General features: G+C 40.5%; 1 protein-coding gene across 4 annotated transcripts in view; it reads left to right on the forward strand.

Moving 5' to 3' along the window:
* The first annotated feature begins 2,450 nt into the window (after positions 1 to 2,450).
* EPHA7 (EPH receptor A7) overlaps positions 2,451 to 22,293 on the forward strand; it is a 166,237-nt gene continuing 146,394 nt past the window's right edge. The window contains exons 1-3 of one of the 4 annotated variants that reach the window (XM_081906994.1): positions 2,451 to 2,821; positions 8,395 to 8,459; positions 13,521 to 14,190. In XM_081906994.1, the coding sequence (XP_081763120.1) occupies positions 2,725 to 2,821; positions 8,395 to 8,459; positions 13,521 to 14,190 (832 nt within the window). In that variant the 5' untranslated portion in view covers positions 2,451 to 2,724. Of the gene's footprint in view, positions 2,822 to 3,067; positions 3,089 to 7,322; positions 7,721 to 8,394; positions 8,460 to 13,520; positions 14,191 to 22,293 lie in introns of those variants that run through there. The other 3 variants (XM_081906993.1, XM_081906996.1, XM_081906995.1) reach the window with 3 other exon arrangements.

Below are 22,293 nucleotides of genomic sequence, written 5' to 3' on the forward strand. Positions count from 1 at the left end.
ACAGCAAGTAGATTTATGTTGTCTGACTGGTTTCTTCATAACTGCTGTGGAAAGGCGTAAAGGGGCAACGTAATAAAACTGAAAAGGTTGCCAATGTTAATAATTTTACTTTTTAAAGAATTGCAAAGTATACAAAGGTTTTGAATTACATACAATCAAAAGAGGTTGTTTTATATTTGCAATGGCTGCTTCAGAAACAAAACCAAATGTTTTATTGCAGATGTTTTTAGCCAGCAGATCAAACGGATGCGGTATCGTGTTACATAGTTTTTTCTTATCACTTTTTTAAAAAAGAAAAAAAACACACACACCAGAATATTTCATTTGTATGTTCTTGTTCTTTTATTCTGTATGCCAAAAAGGACACTGCAATCTGCAAAGGCTAAAATTAGAAAAACTGGTGATTCTTTTTTTAAACTATATGCACATAGTACTGTACACATATACTTCCACTAGTTTCAAAGCTGTGAGTTTGACCCAGATCTATATAAAAGTCTTAAATTGAGCCAAATCCACATATCAAACAATATAAATAATCTTTTTTCCCCTTTTCTTTTTTTTGAGAAGCTGAAATTGAAGGGAGTGGAGAGTTCTTCTTGGGAAAGTTCAGGAAAGTGGGGAGCTAGGGAGAGTTAGGGTATGCTACAAGAGTTTGCTTATGTAATTTGTTTTCTAGATCATTCAAGGAACTTTATTTAAAGCCGTTTCAGTTGCTTTAACTTGGGAACAAAATCCTCTCAAATCTCGCTCTATCAGCTTAAAAAAATTGAACACCAGATTGTGTCTATTATTTGCTGGGAAAAGTCCTTCCATGTTTGCTGCTACAGCAGCAAACAACACACATTGCACTATAGTGTGCATGCTTTTTAGAAAACATGCTTAACATTGCCACTTTTACTTTGAAGGAAAAGCAGCCCATCAGCAGGTGTTGCTGGCAAGGAGTGAAGATTAAGCAGCAACGGCAACCTGGCTTCCCTCCTCCTGGCCTGCAACAGAAGCTGGAAATGAGGAAGAGAGATTCCCTACTGTCAGGAACACCCACTCCTACCGACAAGGCATCTCCTCCTCTGAAGTCTGCTGGGGAAGCATTCAAGGTAGAGAAACTGGAGGCTGCTCTTACCTCTGCTCTCTTTGGAGAACCTGTCAGCACAAACCTGGCCCATGGTGCTGCCTAGAGAGAAAATGTAAGCAGCCACCTCTGCCAGTTCACACACCCTCTCCAAGCCTTTCTCTGGGCAGCACAGTGGTGGAGAGTGAACCTTATCTTTCCTTCTGTGCTTCAGTGAGACAGGAGGTTGTGGCTATTTCTGGCAGAAGCAGCTCCTGTCTCCACAACTGCTCATTTTCTGTTTCTCAGTAGCAAGGATTGGACAAATGCTGGCTGCTGCTGCCCGTGATTATTCAGCCGCCCTCTTGCTCTGAACCTGCCCATTCACCCTTGCAAGTTTGGACTGGCTGCTGCTACTGCAGCAGCAGGAAGGATTGGGACCGGCAGAGCCACTCAGAGAGGAACAAGGGAGCACAAGGACACGGTGGGTGCTCACTGGAGGACCAGCCACCATCTCTGCCTGCTCCCTCAACTTTTGTGTGGCCATTAAGGCCACGCAGAGGGAGGTAGCCAAGAAAATAAGATGGCCCTTTATAAGAGTAGTCAATTCATCCTCCCATTCGCAGGGAAGGTTGGGCCTTTTGGGACCCAATCACTGCACCACCAAGAGTGCAGGTGAGCCAGCCAGAGGTTCAGCTGGCTGCTCTTTCCACGCCCAACCCTGCCTGGGGCACCTCCTGGAGGGGAAGGGAGCGGGGCTGGCAGAGGTGACTGGTTGCATTTTGTTTCTAGGCACCTCCATGGGCCCAGTTCTCCCTGCCACAGTGCCCAGAGGGGATGAGGAAGAACGAGGAGCTCGGGATGTCACTGCACCCCAGCCAAAGCGGCGGAGTTCAGAGGAGGAGGCGCTCCGCTTTCTGCCTGGTCTCCTTTCCAACTCTGCTGCAAGCGCAAAGCAAGGGGAAGGGGAGATGGGGAGGCTGCTCCTTGCAGTTTGATCTCCTCCCTTGCAACAGCTGCTCATCAGCTGCTAGTCCTTTTTTTAAAAAAAAGTGCCAGCGCCAGCCTCGCACTTTTAAAGCCCGCTTAACTTAAATGTGCAGCTTGACCCTCAGACAGACCCACGCCCGCCTCCCGCCAGCGAGCGCTAAGAATACGAGCACCAGAAGGGGAATCCGGGACTAGCTGCAACCTGACACCTTCCGCCGCTGACTGGCTGAGACGCCTCGCTCCGCCTCCGCCGTCCGAGCGACTCATTGCCCAGCCGTGCCTCCAGAACCCGGAATCCGGCTTTCTCGTAGGCTGGGCTCTCCTGCCAGTCATTCTGAAGGACGGGCTCTTCTCCCCGGCTTTGGCCCGGCCCCCTTTCCTCCTCCTCCTCCTCCCACCCCCCCCGCGCCTATTGATATTATTGGAGTGTGGTGCGAGCGGCCGGTCTGCAGTCGGAGACTCGCAGGCAGCAAATACGGAGAGGAAAAGCGAGTAGGGCAAGGGGAAGAAGGCAGCCGGGGAGAGAGCGAGCTCTGGGCAAGAGCGCTGCGAAATAAAACACGTTACAGAACAAGCTCTTTAATCCCCACCGAGTGGCAGCAGCGGGAGCAACAGCAACCAGCGCACAGTCTCTCTCTCTCTCGAATATATATGTAATTAGATATATTTTAAACACCTCATGCACCATGGTTTTTCAAAGTAGGCTCCCTTCATGGATTATTTTGTGTTGCGTCTGGCTGCTTCGCTTTGCACACACGGGGGAGGCACAGGCTGCGAAAGAAGGTAAGGCGATGCCGAAAACAAAAGTTTATCTCGTTGCAAGGGCTTCTATTCTTGCTCCCGGAGATTGCAACTGCATGCAGCCCCTTCTCCCCTCTCCCTCTCGAGCCCAGCAGAGATGAAAGGGGCAGCGCTGGGCACCCGCAGCCCCGTGCCGAGTCCTGGGCAAGGGAGCGAGCACCTCATTCATAGATGATAATGGATCCCCATTGCACCCCGATTGTCTCTGCGTTGTCTGTAAAGAACGGCGCGTTTCCTATCAGGATTTAGGTCTGTAAGGTGTGCACGTGACGCAAAGCCCTGGGATGGTTTCAGGGCTGGCGAGGGGGTGGGGGCGCATATCGGTAGGACCGCTGGGGAGTTTCTTCTATCGCGATTAGGTGGCAACTTAAAACGTGGCTGATAGCGTATGCAGTGCAATTCTACCCCGCTTCGATGCCCCACCAGCGACATAATAAAATAGGAAAAGATTCCGCCCAGCCCCACCTCCCCGCCGGAGTTTGTGGAGGAATGACTGCAGGGGAGTTTGGGGACGGAGGGTGCGATCCCTTGGCGTGGGGAGCGAGGGCGCTTCTTTGGAGTCGCCCGTGTCACCTAGAGCAGCTCATCCGAAAGTCTGACTGGCCCGCTTCGTATTGATAGCGGGATCTGCAGCTCTCGGAGCGGCGGCGTTTAGTCCGAGAGGAAGGAGCAGGCGGAGCAGCAGCAGCCGCCTCATGTAGAACTATTTGCAGCACATATGCAGTCTCCGTGCGCGTGTGTATTAGCTGTATGCACATTTTCACGAGATGTGCTTTGCCTCCCCCCCCCACCCGCGCCCTCTGTTGTGCATAATCCATAGGCTGCTTCTGTGTATGGCAGGGAGCTAATCTATTTCCTCGGCGTCTTCCCTCTTGAATGGCAACCGGGGGCTTCGAAAACCTCCTCCGTCTTTTACAAAACGTAGTTTCGCAGAGCTGCGAAAGGAAACGGTTCCCCACGAGATGTAAAATACACCTCTTGCCTTGCCTTGAGGGAAATGTGAGGTGCTGTGAACATATATGTTCGAGGGGATATAATGTCTTTGTGGGGCGGGGGAGAGGACCCCCCCACTCCATACATTCTCGCTTTTTGAGTTTATAGGCGTGAGGTAGAATGCATGGCTTAGCCTATAGTCGGAGCTAGGAAGGACGGGTCCTCCTCTCCTCGGTGCAAACGTGCCCTGGACCGAGGCAGGCGGAGAGAGGGCGAAATCAGGCGCTCTCGCTCCGGCAGGCTGTGGAAAGTTTATCCGGAAGGCGGAAAACGCCGAGGGAAAGCTGGCGAAAGGATGAGGAGGGGAGGGGAGGCGGCGGGCAGCGGTGCCCCGGCTCCCGGGAGGGCGGCATCTGGGGTGGGAAAGAAGCCCGCATCTCCTCACGCGGTGCCCTGTTGGAGGGAGGGACACCGGACAGACCGAAGCCGGTGTCACTTCAGCCACCCCGTTGTGTCTATGACTTGTGAATTGACTGGAGGGGGAGGGGAGGAGAAAAAACCCAACTCGTGTATGTGTGTGTGTGTGTGTGGTGTGATCTCTGGAGTTCACCTAGGGCAGCCTCGCAAAACTCCTCTCCAACTTTGGAGACCCTGCTCAGTCCCCCTTCTGGTCCGGAGAGACCGGGGGGGGGGGGGAATCGACGGCCACTAAAAAAAAAAAAAAAGATTCCATCGCTCACGGTGGTGTGTATGAAAGCCACCTTTAAAAGAAGGGGGGGCCTCGTGGGGTTTGGGGGGGGCAAGAGGAAAACAAGCCTGTGGGGAAGAGGGGGAAAGGCACCCAGCCCCACGACATCCTGACGTTCGTTTTCAAGGGGGACTCGGGTTCAGTGGCTATTGAGATTAGTGAGGGAGAGCCAGGGTCGCCAGCCTCCATCTCGGCCAGCGGACGGGGATTTCTTCTCCGCTCCCTGGAAACAAATCCCGCCGGCTCAGTTCGGGTGTCGGTCGGGGAACTCCGCGTAAAAGGCTAAAGGGGGCGCTTGCGGAGGAGGAGGAGAAGCGCGGGAACGGGCTGCCCCCGCCGCGTCACTTCATTAGCTGAACGGGGACGGCTGCGCGAGGCGCGAAGGGCGAAGGCGCAAGTCTTGCTCGCCTCCTGAGCCCGGGAGGGAGGGAGGGAGGGAGGCGGCATTCTCCTGGGTGCTCGGAGCAGAGCTGCCTCTTCTTTTTCAGTCGCCTGAGGGAAGGCTGGAGCCCCGAGGAGATGCTCCGCTTCCCTTTTCCTTCCTCCGGGCCAGACCAGTTCCCCGGACTAAGTTCCAAATCAGAACTCGCTTGTGCTGGGGGCTTGTTTTGCTCTGAGGCTTCGGCTGCGCTTGTTACTCGAGGCTCAGCTGCACTGAACTAGATGGGGCTTACTTCTGAGTAAAGGCTTCTGCTGTTTTCCAGGCCTGGTGCGGGAAAAGTAGTAAAATCAAGTGCTTCTGGGCATGTGCAAAGTGAGGCACATTCCCCGCTGGCAATGCCAAAGGGGCTCTTGGTTAGATTGTTAAAGGAGATTGCAGAAAGGTGTCTTCTGGCACATTCAGGGTTAGGGTAGGATGCACTGGTCACTGGTGAGAACAAAAAAGTATTGGGACACCTTAAAAATGTTTAATAGATATGCACTATTGAAGGTGTCCCAAGACTTCTTTCCTTTCCCCCTGACATACCTGATCACAGTGATCCCCCTGATCACAGTGTGTGACATCCATAGGGCCAAGGATAGATCCAAATCAGATGGTATGGCTCCCAGTCAGGCTTGTGTCCTAAACTGAACAGCAGTGAGGGGGGGGGGGGAGAGATATATTTTTGTTTTATTTTGTAAGCCGGGGGGATGAGTTTATCAACCATTCTGAGAATAGCTATCAGGTGTGAAAATGTGTTGAGTAATTTCTTTGGCACTCACTTCATCTGGTTGCCAGAGAGGGGAGACGAACTTCAGAAAATGGCATAATAAAATAACATGCAAAAACTATATACCCTTATGGCAGAGCTTTCCATGCTGTGTGTTGCGACATATAATTGTGTTGGGTGCAGTGTGTAGGTGTGTCATGCAAACTCTCCCCATGCTCTTTTGAGGGGTTTGTTTAACCTCCGGTTTGCTAATAAAACTGAATTACTGTGTCACGAAATGCTGCATGTCTAAAAAGTGTGTCACCAACACAAAAAGTTTGGAAAGCTCTGCTTTATGGGTACCAAAGGTTACAATTGACCCCCCCCCCCAAAGTGGCTCCATAAGGTACAGCTAGTTTTATATAGTAGCACCACTGTTCATGGAATAGTTTTCTATCTGGCAAGTTACACCGGCTGTCCTTTATTTTTGAGCTGTTGATCAGTGGGGGATCTGACTACTGCCGCAAAGCTGGAATTGGCCGATGTGTGGGCTACAGACTTCATTAGAGGCCTTTCTCTAACAGCATCTAAAATGTATTTCATTTTCTGTTGTTATTGACCTGGTTTGAGTTGGTTGGTTTGTTGGAGGGACTTGTTTCTTTGGAAAAGAAAAACCTCTGTTTTGAGTACTTGGCAGAACTTAAGGGAAGTTTGCTTGTGAAACTTAAATAAAGGGTCCCTCAGCACCTGTGAAAGTATTTTTTTTCTCTCCCCAAAAAGTTGTTGTTTCTTTAAAAGTCAGTATCATAAAATAGGATTATTCTCATAACTTTGAAAAATCAAGTTAACACACACTAAGCACTTTAAAACTTGTATTCTGTGTACTCAAGACACAGAAGAGAGATACCCCTTTCACTATAATTTTGTGTACAATACATGTTTAGGTTGTTTGAGTACCACTGGGAATGTTTAGTGCAATTAAAGAATTACAACCTGTTTTCAATAGATGTACTGATGGAGACATGGAGGGCTAAACCTGCACTATGACTTTTTTTTAGCTAAGCTTATCAGCATGGTCTTTAATTAGCAACAGCAATACACAGAACTCTATTAACTCCTAGTTAGAGACCATTAATAGCTGAAGTCTTTTAGATACCTGGCTTAATTAAATAAATAATTAAATGAAAAGTGAAGCTATTTAAAGTTTGAGTAGGGCCTGAACTTCATTGAGAAGGCACGATGTAAGGATGCAAAAAGATTCTTTAAAACAATATGCTTTCCACAATATACTTAAGTGTAGGGCTGCAACCCTTGGTGCATATTTATTTGAGAGTAAGCACCTAAGTGGGACTCTCACATTTGTGAGCATAGATGATCAGGTTGGAAGGCTGCATTTCTCTTTGGTTGGAAGTAATTTGAATTAAAATCAATAGTGATTACTCCCATTATACATGGTTAACACTGGATTACAAAATCAGACAATGTCTGAATATATTCCACAAATGATGGGAAGTATATTTTTGCTTATTTCTCAAAATATGCCAGCGTGCATGGATAGATTTCAAAAGGTACTCATGGCAAGAAGTACTTTTAAATCTAAGACTGCAGCCAGCTACACACTTGGGCAGGGATTTCAATATAATTTACTGCTAATTAACTGTGTAGAGAACTGCAGGCTGTATATTGATTTATATTAATTGGTTATTTTAAACTGAAAGGTGCTTTTGTTAACAGTCGATTAGTAAAATGTACTCTTGACTAAAACATGTCAATGTAAAAAAGAAAAAAAAGAAACACCAAGTTTGTATCTGCAGTTAGCAGAATGATGCTATTTGAAATAATATTTCATTATTTGCCGTTTTAATACTGACCAACAGTTTTAAGAGGTGTTGTGGAACTAAATGCACTAATGTGTCAGTAAAGCTTTATGATAATACTCAATAGTACTCATATTCAGTAAATTATAAATAAATTTATATCACTACCCATGTATAAGCCCCTTTCTATTTTATTTTGTTTATTGGACTGAGTCAGAAACTACTGTAAAATAACAGTACTTCTAAGTAGCAGGTAAGTTTACAGTACTTGTAATTTATAACAAATTTTATAGGTAAAAAACAGAAGTGTAGTTTCTGTTTTGCTGAAGTGGCAACCCCCCCCCCACTCCAATTGCATTCAACATCTGTCAGTTTCATCTTCGTCTTTTTTGAAATATATTTCCTGGATCTCAATATGCATATGCACATTTTAATAATTTATTGTAAAATGAAGAATTGTAAAGCTGAGATATATGTATATTTTTGATCATGAAAAGTTCCAAATTAACTGGCTTTATTATTTTTGACATCCCGGTATAATATATTGTTTTATATACACACATAAACATTATTGTCACTCACATTCTCTAATACATCTTTGACTAGTACAGATCACAATAGGTTATTACATAGTTAAAAAATTAAAAAGTAACTTAATGTTAATGTATATAAATGCATGTTGCATAAGAAATGTACCTTAATGAAAATTAAAATATATATTTTTGTATTTTCTGTCATTTCCCGATACAATTTTGTTTTATATTATCTAATAAATTATACCTGAAAAATTAGTCATCTGCATTTGAGGAAGTTCATCCAACTGCTCTGTGTTAATACTTTTTGAATTGATTTTTTAGGGAAAGATAATTTAATAAATGAAACTTGATTCTTAAAATAATTTTAACACAATTTTTTCCCCTCTTTCAGTAATATTGTTGGATTCTAAAGCACAACAGACAGAGTTGGAATGGATTTCTTCTCCTCCTAATGGGGTAAGTATACCACAAGAACAAGAGAAAATAAATTGCACCAAAAAAATCGCACACACACACAGTTTAAATTAAACATTTTCCCAAAATGTTTGCAGTGTAACATTTTTCCTGGGAAAGGAGGTATAGTTCAAACCTGTGTTCTATAATTTAATAATACGAGTGTTTTCAAAACATGAGAAACATTTCAAGCATTTAATTTTTTTATAGAACTTAAAGATCAAGATACAAAAATTGCTGCCATTAAAGCAGAAATTTTATGTACTTATTTTCAGAACTTTACCTAACAAACATATCCTGATGTAGTTTGACATTACTTATATAACTAAGTCATTCCTATTTAGACTTTCTTTTTTTCGTTCATCTGATCATATGAGAAACGCCCATCTCAGATCTGCTTAGAAACAATATCATGGAATGAAGGAATCTAGATTCTTCTAAAAATGAACCACCCTAGAAACTATATCATATGGGCAGTTTAAATAAGTAAGCGTCTGTAATAATTTTCCTCTGATGAAATTTTGATTTAATTAAAAGGGATTCTGCTGCCTCAGCACTTTGAGGATTGGGTTGCCCACCATTTAGAGTAGTTCTTAAATCACACAGTCTCTTTGAGTGCCTGTGAATAAAGGTTTGCGCAATCAATCCTTTAATCCAAAGCTTATAAAGAAATGTGGAACTGAAAGAGCATGAACTGTGAGTGGGGATACAAAAGTGTAACAAATCCTGTATATAAGAAGAATGAAAACCTGTAAGTGTCTTAGTTGAAAAGCAAGATCGTAAACTCAATCCAACATAGGGTGAAGGTAAGTTTGAAGGCTTTCGAAATGTAATGTGAGCTGAAAGTTTAAGACGAATAATAACTTCATATGCGTGTTGGAAAGAACAATTTTAGGTAGACTGCAGTAGTCCAACCTTCAGATAATAAAGGCATGGTCACATGTTTGGGGGCTGGGGATATAAAATGTTGATGAAAGGTGATGGGAATACACTTCAGTGGTAGTCCATGCTGTAAGTGTCATATTTAAGATACTGATTAAAAGAAAAGCATTGTAGCCCTGACAAATAAAAAAATACTGGTGTCATCTAGCAAATAAAAAGGCACAATGTCTGCATTTATTATGCTTATTTGCTGTATGCACTAGAGTCCAAGCATTGTCAAGTGAACTTAACACGTTTTCAAGGAGAGGTTGACGGCTCTTGAGGAAAAATTAGTTTCAGTGTTCTTAGTGCATGTTCTGAAACCAAAGAAAATCAAACCAAAGTCTTCATTATTAATGGCAAAAAAGGCAATAATGTGTTTTCTTATATGTAATTCTAGAAAGTACCAGTAGAATACTTCTGATAATCAGCACATTTCTTCAGTTGTTTATATACACATTAAAGCTGGGAGATTAATATACTATATTGAAACATTTTATTTCAAGGTGATTGTCTCTTATGTCCCTACTTTAAGCTAAATGCAGGCATCAGTTCTGGCTTAGATTGAGTTTTCAAATTAAGAAAAGGTAATTGCAGTTACCTACTGGTACTCAAACCAACGAAAGAAAGTAAATATGTACACTTAACTTGCAATATACATAATTTGTTTGAATTTTCAGTATGAAAATGTCTTCAGATGGTTTCCTTTCTCACAGTTATGACAGATAACATATTTCCCTCATAATACCAAACCTGGTGTTATGTATTGTTCTAAGCAGTGAAATGAGAAGAGACCATTGCTCAGTATACAAAGCATGTGCTGTACCACTGAAGATTGCAGACTTCATCCCCATTGAAAAAGAACTTTGGTTATAAGGGCGGGACAGCCATTTGCCTGCCAGTCAGTTGGCAATACTGTGCTATGCAGACCATTGGTCTGACTTAATATAATGTAGCTTCACATGATTCCTTTCTTAAAGGGAATATTAAGTTTCAGTGGGCAATTAGTTCAGCTCACTAAAGCAACAGTGTGCATTTCATTAAGCTAACATGTCGTATCATGCGTATTGTAACATAAATACTGCAGTGCTTTGAAAATACAGTTTTATATTTACAACTTCTGTGCGTTTCAACATTTACAACCATAATATATTTTGCGGTAATAAGTTCCAGCATCAGTTCATCAATGTCTGCTTTTCTTAGAGAAGTGGACTAACACTAAAATGATCTCATTTGCTGTCAAATAGGCTTGTGAACTATTGTGTGATACATGGCTTTGAGCATGGTAGGCCAGTCTTCCTTAGTGCTTGCCTTCCATGAGTCATTAATAGTGATGACTGGGGTAGATATAATGCTGAGCAGCCCCTTAACCATGGTTAAAATGGCAGGGGTTTCACTTTTCTCTCAGGGGGAGATTGCAAGATCCCCCACTCAGCCCCTTCTGTCACCTGGTACAAATTCCACCTGTTCATTACCTATTGGCATTAACAACAATTAAGCACCCCGTGAGCACAAAACAAAAGGAGTGGCTGATGCTGACCAGGGTTTGAAAGCGGTTAGCAAAACCTGAATAAAAGTTACTGTTAACTACAGTTAATGTGAATACTGATCTAGCACTTAACTGCAAATAATAAGAGAGAGGAGAAAAATAGTTTCTTTTTAGGAGGGTGCATGCGTATGAGCTGTTCTTAATCATTAAGTGCTACAGATAACTGGTCCTGAGTAATGATTTGTTCCCACAAGAAGATGAGTGATTGTGACCCAACCTGATTCACACTCCAAGGCCTGTTCAATGTTAAGGAAATAATACTGCCCAAAAAATAATAAAAGTCATTGGGTTGAATCCAGACCTGCTTTTCCATTTTTGAAAATGCTCTTTCTGTTCTTAGAATAAAATTGCATCTGACAGGGGTTACTGCTCCACAAATGTGATGTTTTCTTGGGTAGAAGTGAGGAGAGGACTCTCACTTGTTCTTCCTCTCCCCTGCAGCCCACAATGCCATCTCCCATCTTCTGCCATCTTCTGAAGGGTCTCCCAAACTTCTTGAGTAGATTTGTAGAGGCATGGGGACTACAAGGGGTGGTGGGGGGGGGAGGGATATGCAAAAATAGCCTTGACCTTTTGCCTGAAGGAGCATACTGTATGCCACTACTAACTTTTATATATTCCTTCGTTTTCAACAACAAAATCTGAAAAGTTATACCTAGATAGTTTGCAATATAGATGTAAGCTTTATCTAATATCAGTTTCAATAGATAAGCCAAATTTAAATGTCATTATTTTCTCCAAAGGGTTAATTCAGATTGCATTTTGGATATAATTGCAGCCATAACTTGATTATACGAAGCAATATAATCATGTGGTAATTCATCAAAGATAATTGTCTTGTATCACCTCATGCAATTCCAGGATCAAAGCTGTAAGGTGATATGGCTGTCAGTGATAGGCTGTATGCCTTATGATATTTCCCACATGGAATGTGGTAATTTTTCTTCATTTGTTAGATTTGGAAATATATTTTTCAACTAGCACTTTGGCCTTCCCATTGAACTATGCTCAATCACCTATTTTTTCATCGACCGATGAACCACCTCAATCTTCGCTCAAAACAGCTTTATTCATTACCTACAGGAGAAAATATTATTATTTTCCTTCCTTCAGAAGAAAACACATTGAAATAAAGATAATCTGGACTAGACTAGCATAGCTGAATGATTTTTACAAGTTAGGAATTTAGGGACCTGAATTGTTACTGTGAACCAAGTAGGACATTGGGTTAAATTAAAAAATGATTTACTTGAGTTTTTGCAGTTCATGTAAAATGACTATGAAGAAAAAATAGTAGTTTCTGTTTCAAACAATTAGAATTGATAACAGTTGATTTCTAATGTAAACTTTCTGTTCTGATTTCTAATATTCAAGGAAGTAGAAATCTAAGGATGCAGTCCCTAATTATTAGAATGCCTTCATGCTTCACTGAATACCATATGCATACCTTTGTAACACAGAGACTTTTTACCTACTCAAAATTCCACATAGCATACTTTTTTACTCTTAGACAGCTGCAGAGAGGCTGCATAGCAGATTGTAGCCCCAATATTGCAGCCTTTGTTTGTAAATTTACATCTTTCTAAAGGCATTTTGTTTATTTTCATATCCCTGAAGTTTTGATTGATTTTGTAGAATGGAAAGCCCATAACTCAGCAGTAGCCCCATGGACCTGCCTGCCATTTCTCTGTATCAAATGTGTTGTGAATCTGTGCCTATTGAATAATACAATTCAGAGACTATGGCTGGGATCCAGTGTGGTTGTGTAGGAAGCTTTAGTAAAGCCAGCAGGGCTTTTAATTGCAACCTCCCTGAGCTTGTCTGAGAAAGTGATCTGGAAAAATCTGCCATGTCAGACACAACCTCTTTAGATCTTGGCACACAAAATTTGTGTGTGTTGTTTATTTATTTATGAAAGTATTTATATACCACCCTTTCCTAAAATACCAGTCCTGTGTGCAGCAATATAAAAACATAGCCTTTCTCTTTCATTAAAAGTTGTACAGAACATCATTAAAATGACCAGCTACTCCAGAAAATGGTAAACAACTGTATATGCCTAGTGCCATAAAATCTTCAAGAGATGCATAGAGGTCAAAAGTGAGGATGTCTGCCGAATCACAGTTGGAAGAGTGTTCCTCTATAGTCTTAGTTTTCTCCTTTAATTATTAAGATTGCAGACCATAGTCCATGGAATCAGTGACAAATTTTTCCCGTTTCCCCCCCGTCAGATCTAGAGTAGCCATTTAATGCAAGATGAAGTAAATGGATACAGTCTGGTTATAAAAACATTCATATAGCAATTTAGTGTGTCCAAACTGTTTCACTTAAAATACTGTATCTTGTAATCCTTGCAACAAACTTGTAAAGTAGTTTGGTATTACTCACAATCTGTATCTTAGATAGGGCAGAGGGTAAAACGCAACTTGCATAGTTCAGGTAAGATTGAGAACCAGGGCTGCTCACTCCTTTGGCTACTACACCACAGTTCAATTCCCTCCCCCCCCCCCAATATTTTTGAGAAAGATGCTTTATTGTTAAGCATGCTAAAATGTCCTATTTTAATGTGAATAATTATTTCTTTTATGTTTTAGTGGGAAGAAATTAGTGGGCTGGATGAAAACTACACGCCTATACGAACGTACCAGGTATGCCAAGTCATGGAACCTAACCAAAATAACTGGCTTCGGACTAACTGGATCGCAAAAGGCAATGCACAAAGGATTTTTGTAGAACTAAAATTTACTCTGAGGGATTGTAATAGCCTTCCTGGAGTCCTGGGAACATGTAAAGAAACTTTCAACTTGCATTATTACGAAACAGACTATGACACTGGCAGGAGTATCAGAGAAAACCTGTATGTAAAAATAGATACTATTGCAGCTGATGAAAGCTTTACCCAAGGTGACCTTGGGGAGAGAAAGATGAAACTTAACACAGAGGTGAGAGAGATTGGACCTCTGTCCAAAAAAGGATTCTACCTTGCATTTCAGGATGTAGGTGCCTGCATTGCTTTGGTTTCTGTCAAAGTATACTACAAGAAGTGCTGGTCCATTATTGAGAACTTAGCTATTTTTCCAGATACAGTGACTGGGTCAGAGTTCTCCTCCTTAGTTGAGGTACGAGGAACCTGTGTCAGCAGCGCAGAAGAAGAGGCTGAGAACTCTCCTAGAATGCATTGTAGTGCAGAGGGAGAATGGTTAGTACCTATTGGAAAGTGTATCTGCAAAGCTGGTTTCCAGCAAAAAGGGGACACGTGTGAACGTAAGTAGAAAAAAAAAATACTTTTATGTATTCCCCTACTGAAAATTTTACTGTCTCTCTCTCTCTCTCTCTCTTTTTTAAAACAATGACTTTTGAATGAAAGTGTTGCGTTATTTAGTTCAGATATCATGAGCCTTGGAATTGTTATGCTTCACACTAGCTGGCGTAGATCAATTGCATTCAAGGGTGGAAGTCAACAATTGAACGTTGCATTTTGAAAAGGCTGTTAAACTGACTATGCAGAGCATGGTTCATCTTTACTAATGATGTTGCACGCACACTGTAAATGCAGTTGCATAATGCTATTTTACAAGAAATAGGCCAAGGAGGACATTCTTCAGAATACGCTTGAAGAAATCACAACTTGCAGAAAAGATACCATGAACAATCTTGTGTGTGATGAATGCTTGCTGCTTATTCTGAGTAGCTTATTTGCAGGAAACTATACAGAAACTAAAACTAAGAGTATAATGCACTTGTGATTAATTAGCCACTGAAAAGCTTTTTGGAGATGCATTAGGGTTAAGGTCCTAGGGATGGCTGTAGGAAAGCTGCTATTCAGAAAGGGAAGCAAGTCACAGCATGCATGGTTTCCTCTGCACCCATATCAGATCTGGTTCCCAAAGGTTTGATTCTACGTGGTTTGATTCATTGCACAGGATTCTAAAATGCAAACACGTTTTATTTCTGCAAGTTTGCCACAGGTGGATTTTATACAGTGTGATATTGACTTTAGATCTTTGCAGGCCTGAACAAATCTTCCAGTATTGAAGATGCAGAGAATAAGAACCTGTGCATTAAACTTGGAAGATAGCGTTAAGAATTGTAATATGAAACTACCCATGCAAATCTGTTAGAAGTATCATAAATACTGCTAACTTTGACTTATTAATAATACTATTAATAATAATAGGTGACTTGGGATGAACAAAGGTTTATCATAATAGTAATGGTAAACACTTCTTTAGTATTTGCTTGGTTTTTACCAACTTTTAATTATCACTGTTGTTTCTGAAGATAAGCATATCTTCCATAAAAGTGAGAATATTGTTTAAAACGAAATGTTGAGACCAGTGTCTAGACATTAGAATTCTACTAAATTAAACAGTCTTCTTGATTTTAGACCTCAATGGTATTTTTGGTTGAGGCATTAAACGATAACTTGTTTTTAAATTTCTCTGTGTTCATTTTGCAAGAATACTTCTCATATCTGGCCGGCTGCCAATGAAACTGCTAAGACAATATGCTACCCTGGAGGTGATCCAGGTTTCATTTTGTGGGGGTTTTTTTTGGTCTTCCTCTCCATCTCTTTGTTCAAAAATAATCCTGATAAGTTTCAAAATAAGCCCATGTATGTTAGATAGCTACTAACCCTATTTATTTATTTAAGTCTATATACCGCTTGATTGTAAAAACAAAACAAATCTCAAAGCTGTATACAAAAGATAAAAGCTGTAAGCTCTTTTATGTTGGAAGGACATGAGGTGTCTTAAATGCCTTTAGTCAGCTGCCTCATTCTGATACTAGTTAGAATTTTCTGCTTTGAGAGCATTAATGATAAACTTTGTAGTAACTTATAATGTAGCTGGAAGAATGGTACAGTACATTCACTTTGAAGGAAATTGAACACAACATTAATGCAATTTGTTTTTCTTACTGTCAAGTTTTATAGTATATGAAGCAGAATCAGGCTTTAACTGATCTTTAAGGTCTGCATCCTGCAATCACTTTGGATGTGTTAGCAATTAATAATTAACCTCATTGGGTCAAGTGAGTAAAATAGTGAATGTTTACATTGCAGTCCACACTCGGTCACCCTAGCTTTGGCCCCCATCTACAGATGTACAGCAAGGTCTTCGTGTGCAAAGCTTAAAAAAATAATCACGTTTTTGGGGGGAAATGGTAGGGTCTGAATTTATCTCCGCTCCCTATAACACCATCTCTTTGGTTCTATGAATGGGTCTGATCTATCAAAGGAAAAGTCCTAGCTTCTGAGTGAGAGGATCTAGCAAAGGGCAATGCCCATGTTTCTTTGTATACAGAAAATGATTTTCACAAGAAAAACCTTCTTTTGTGTGCACCTTCCCTTTACTAAATTAAAGTGATTATGTGCATAGAAATCTGATTGTAATGGAATTTACATAGGCTTCTGTGTTTTGGGGGTTGTTATGTACATAGTTTACATTTTGTTTAGATATATCCATTCTACTTCTAAAATATTTTGAGAGAATTATTAATATTCCATAACTACAATCACAAACACATTTTCTGGGAGTATGAGTCATTGAATACAGTGAGACTTACTTTTGAGTAAATATGCTCAGCATTGTGATATTAAGGCGGACATTGCAATTCTTGCTAACAGACATCCACCAAAGAAAAAAAAAAGCTGTGTTCTTCCTCCAATAATAGCACAACCTTTGCGGAAAATTTATATAAATTCCAGCATATATGTTGTGGTCTTTTATTCTGCGTCCAATTAACCAATAGGATTTAGCCATTTGTGTGGCCAGATCTGTACCGTTTCCTAATATGTTTTTGTTGTTATGGTATTTTAATTAGTATTTTGAAATTGAATATATTTGCATATTGCCAATATAGATATCTTTGTGTACTTTCATGCATATACATATACTATGCAATAAAGAAGCTAATTCAAACTTAAAGGAATACCTAAGGAAAGACTTTCTCACTGACTATATTTTCAGTGTGGTGCATAATATGTTTTTTCTTTAGACGGAAACTATATTCAGGTTGAAATGAGGCTTTTTTTTCTGGGTGGGAAACTTTGAGAAGTGCTGATATAATCCATATTCCATATGTTCTGTGTTATTTAAAAAGGAAAATAATACTCATTTGCTCACACATGGCTATATAATATTTCATATGCTAGGAAGCACTTCTCAGTGTGCATGAAATATATATGAAAATTAATTTGGCATTGCGTCTGAAAAGTCAAGACTTCCAATAAAAGCAAAACTGATCTACTCTTCAGTTCAGCTGCTTCATAACATGAAGAAATAGTTGTCCAAAACATGTGAAAGAGGTATGGTCTTTTTTGTGTCACGCAGCCTACGTGCTGAAACAGCATTCAGTGCAATGTGACACTGCTATTCTGAATAGTTTTAAAAATAAATTTAAAAACCTGATTTACCCATAAAATGCTTTAAATATGGCCAGGTCTTGTGCTGTCCACTTGTTTCTAGGTAATGTAGATATTATTAAATTGAGAACTGCTTGATATTACAGGTGTAAGGATATTACTGTCATTTGGTTCCCACACTTACATATATGTACAGTGTTATAATTTGTGTGATGGAGAAGACTGTGCACTGCAGCTTCTTCCTTCCACCACACGCAGAATATATAGTATGAGAAAGGTGGTCCTGGTGGAGGATAGTAATGCATGGAGCCATGATCTGTGTGGTTTTTCCCCTAACAAAAAGGATAACTCTACAATGAAATGAAAGAAAGTGAAATGTATATGAAGGAATACGTTGGACAAATTTGAACGGCATATGAGATGCCTTTCTGGTGTACTATAACAACATTTCCCCCAAACAACAGCTGCTAATATCACCTGGGAATCTCACTCCTTGCCCAGATGGCATACATAAATTTTTGCCCCATCCCCTTCTTCTCCCTCCCCCCCCCTTCATCTGGTTGCCTTCCCTTCCCTCTTATCTTGATTGAAGACACAAGACTGGGCTTTCAATTATTCTGCAGAATCCAAAGACTGTAAGACAGGGACATAATTTAATTATCAAAAGCTCCCCATCCCCCCACCCCGCCGATAATTATGTACCGCACAAAGAGTTGGTTTGTATCTGTGCTTTACACTTTTACATTTTCCTCTGATTTTAGTTATAATTATTGTCCTTTATTTCAGTTACTTATTGTTAATGAAAACTCCCAGCAAATAAGTAAACAAAGCTACACTACTCCTCTGAGGGATGAACAGTGCTTTATCTTTGTGATAGTATTTTGACAAACCTGAGTTTGCTCTGATAGCATTTGTGTGGGGGAGAAGGTGATTATAGAGATGGACTGAGAGGCTGGAGGATTGTTTTACCATGCCTGCATCTGTCAGTTCTCGATAATACTGGCCTACCTTCCAGTTGTTATAAGGATTACTAAGATAACACATGTAAAGTGCTTTGCAGTGTTCAACGTGAATGCTAAGCGAGTAAGCGGGAAGTGAGCTATACTAGTGCATAATCTCATATCATGACCATTGAACTGGATAGTGGTTTCAGTGCTGAAATTTGGTTTTAAGAAAGCTGTCATATAGAAGTGAGCAGAGGTGCTGGAGATTCAGAGACTTCATATACCTTCCAGTGTGCAAAAATCTCTATCTTTTGTATGTTGCATTTCCTACTGCGCAGAGCAGTGGATGTCCAATATATATGTTCCCAATGAGAGCAGGGCCCTTTTTGTGCTGTAGCAAGAGAAACAACCAGAAACCTGTACTTTGAAGTTGCATCCATATGTGTAGTGAGGAACATTAATGTCCCGGAACAGGAGAAACAGGTAGCTTGCTGTGAAAGGTCAGACACCAGAGAAGCAATTCTTTTTATTCTCAAGTGATGAAGAAGTTTAATTGTCATATATCAATGTTACAATGCTTTCAAAGTTCATTCATTTTTTCGTTTTATTTGTAAGCCACTTTTCCACACAGATATGCTCAAGGCAGCTTGCAACAAAGAAAACAGGAAAGCATTTCAAAGAAACACTACAAAAGCAATTTCATAATAATATATCAAGACAATAGCAGATTTAACAACATGCAAAAAACAACAACACATTTTGATACTAAGACTATAAAAAGAGTACATAAACAAAATGAAGCACCCAATAGCAAAAATAACCAGGGAGCTTCATTCATAGCTTCACCTCATTCCTAGAGACCCCCCTCCCATTATGTTGCTCACCGACCCTTTCCTTCAGCAGCTTTTTATAAGTTCTGGTATGATTGTTTGAATTCTTAGGTGCAGTGTACATACTGTTCTGTATCTGCGCGTTTCCATTGCTATAAACATTGGAAAAGACATGACTGGAATAAGAAATGCCAGAACTCAAGCATTCAGAAGCTGAAATTAAGGTGGAAGGAGGAACTGGAAAGGGGTGGGGGGATTAAGAAAACCCAGTCAGGGCACTGTAAGCATTCCATGCATGAAACAAGTGGAAGAAAAAAGATTTATGTGATGAATATTTGCATGATTGGGCAAAACATTCCAAACCTGATGTGCTACTGAAAGATGGAATCATGCACTCACTTTCACCCAGCTGTCAGTCCATTTGTATTGATTAGCTCAGGAATTCTAATACAAGTCTCCTTTTACCTGAGAAACCATGGAAATTGTGCTCTCTTTGATCTTTATCTGGGCCTGAAGCTACTCTTATATTTATTGCCACTTAAGACTGTAGTGTAAAAATCAATTATTGCTCCCTCACTTTTAGCATTAATAATACATGTGCTTAATGTTTTCCCTCCATTGTGCAGGCCCCACATTCAAATGGTAGTCTAGTTTATTAAAACCAATAATATGTTCATAGAATGTGGACATGTAGTCATTAAGTCTGAAAGGTTATGAATTAAACTGTTTCAATTTAATGTGCTGTAGCAGACCAAAAAGAATTTCTGTAAGTGGCTTACTTATTGCGTGGTTGTAGAAATTGAGACTATTTTTTTATTTTTTATGAACTTTTATTCCTTCAACAGGGAAACTTGTGATTTTAAAATATTTTTTCTTGGTCTTTTTAAAATTAATCAAGCTCCACGGAAACTGGGATTGGAGCAAAAATACATGCAAAATATCATATTTCAAGTAACTGGTGTTTTTTTTTAAAAGCCAGTTGTTTGAAGAAACTCTGTTGTAAGTTGTATAAACTCATGTAATTTCATTTCATTCAAGAAACCAAATGGTCAAAATAGATGCTGTTCACAGCATTTACTAGTTATGCAGTAGTTACATCTGTGCATATTTTATAGGAAGAAAATAACTGGTATTGATCTTTCCATGTTTCCATGCAATTCTGATAGCTTCGTAGGGCCCAGTATTGCAAAACTTCTGCATATGAGGTTCTGATGTAGTGTGAAATCACATATCTCTGAAAGCACTACATGGCTATATGTGGCGAATGAGAGATGGGCCTTGTCATTACAGATTAATTTGATTGTGGCAGCGAGTAGCCTGGTTCACACAGTGCAAACCCTGTGCCTGTGGGTTTACTTAAAAAATGTGAGTAGGGGCCCTGGAATATGGAGTATTTGGGCTAAGCGCGCTTCATAGGACAGGTAGTGCTGGTCCTTTGGCCAAGCAAAACAGCAATGCCAGTTGCCAGTCGTGAGGCCAAGTAATACTTTCGGCCCCCTGAAAGTTACTACTCCGCCGTCTCCACCTTCTGTCTTTTAGATTGCAAGTTCCTAGGGCCAGATACTTGTTTTTCTTCCCTGTAAGTTCCATATATCTTGCTTTGAAATAGTAGTAATTCTTAAGCAGCTTACCAGAAAGTAAGTTTGATTCCAAAGGCCCAGGTTTCAAAAATATATGCTGAGGAATGTAGGCTTCCACAGCCTTTTAGTTTCAACCATACTACTGGCCTTTGTTAAAAAAATTACTACATTGTGAATCAAAACTTTGAAGTCAGTATACGCAAATGCAAATCTCTGGAGTGCAAGAGTAGTCACAACTGTGGATTTAATTCACTGTGGCTGGCAGATAGCTGGCTACAAGTTTAAGGCTGCAACCATAAGTACATTAATAGTGACGAAACTTGTATAGGATGTCACTGCATATAAGTCTTGCAGTGATATGAGTGGATGGGCAAGTTATCTAGTTTGCCTAAATCACATGTCTCCTCTTAGGTATTATAGCTGTATGGGGTATTTGAACCATTAGTGAGGTTTGGAAACCATAAACCTCGCCCTAGTAGATAGCAGGTACAATGTATATACAAGCAGTTGTGGCATGGTACCATTTTCTTGTTTTCAGCTGCAGTGCTCGCATACGCTTAAGAAAGCACAATAGCAGTCATTAAAATTCAGTAGATACCAGTCTTACTGCTTGTTACCAGTCCAAAAAATGGAGTCTAGGAAAACACTGAGGTTGATTGATGGTGGTGTTCTGAGAAAATGTACACAAACAAGCTGCTTAGGTAACTTGAGCACATGAAACCAATGTAGCATAAGCTCAAAGATCCTCTCAGCAAGATCTGATTCTTAATCTAATAAAGTTGCAGCCCATTAAACCTCATTTATGGTCTCTACATCTTCTTTCTGACTCCTGGGGCAAAATGCAGAAGCCATTTGATAATTTTTATTCAGCGACCATCCAGAGCAAATGAAGTAGCTACTGCAAAGGCCAAGTAATTTAATATGTCAGAATATCCTTAAAAAACATTACCACCATGTTTAGAAATCACAGGGCTCTTGTGCACGTTGAAGAGTACACCTCCTTAAAAAAGAAATAACTTAACATAAAGCAAATTCAGCATTCCATAGTGCCAGCTAATAATTAACTGGCTGATGGGATTTATAGCCATAGTCCACCTGCTGGCTTGATGTCTGGAGGCTTGATATGTCCAAAAGCCTTAAGTGAGATATCAAATATCAACCCAGTCTCTTCTGTTATGGATCAAGTATTCCATTGTCAAACCCTTAATCCTTGCACTCAAGTCTGGATATTTGCTTTTATTCATTTTGGATTTTTGTGTGTGCAGAAAAGGGGTTTGTATCTTCTTTTTCACTTATCACCCCTACTTGGAACAGCTACACTCCAGAGAACCCAGTCTTGAATCTCCAGCACAGCCAGTTCCAGCAGAGCTTGGATGTCATTGCTGATTAGCACTGTCTTCAAGCTCCATGTTCCCCAAGAAATTAAGCATTGTCCCCATGTTACCTCAAGAAATGTCTAGGCATATTACCTATTTGGCAGCACATGATCAGTCAGTTTTATAAGAGATTAAAATAAATGCTTACATTGGATTACGGCCTAAATAACAGATTTAGGGGACAAACACGTTCATAGCTATCAAATACAATTTGTACAGTGTGACTCTCTACAGAGACACTGTCACAAATTGAAAGTTATTTTCCCTTAC

The sequence above is a fragment of the Podarcis melisellensis genome (genome assembly GCF_964234715.1).
Source record: "Podarcis melisellensis genome assembly, chromosome: 3".
NCBI lineage: Eukaryota > Metazoa > Chordata > Lepidosauria > Squamata > Lacertidae > Podarcis > Podarcis melisellensis.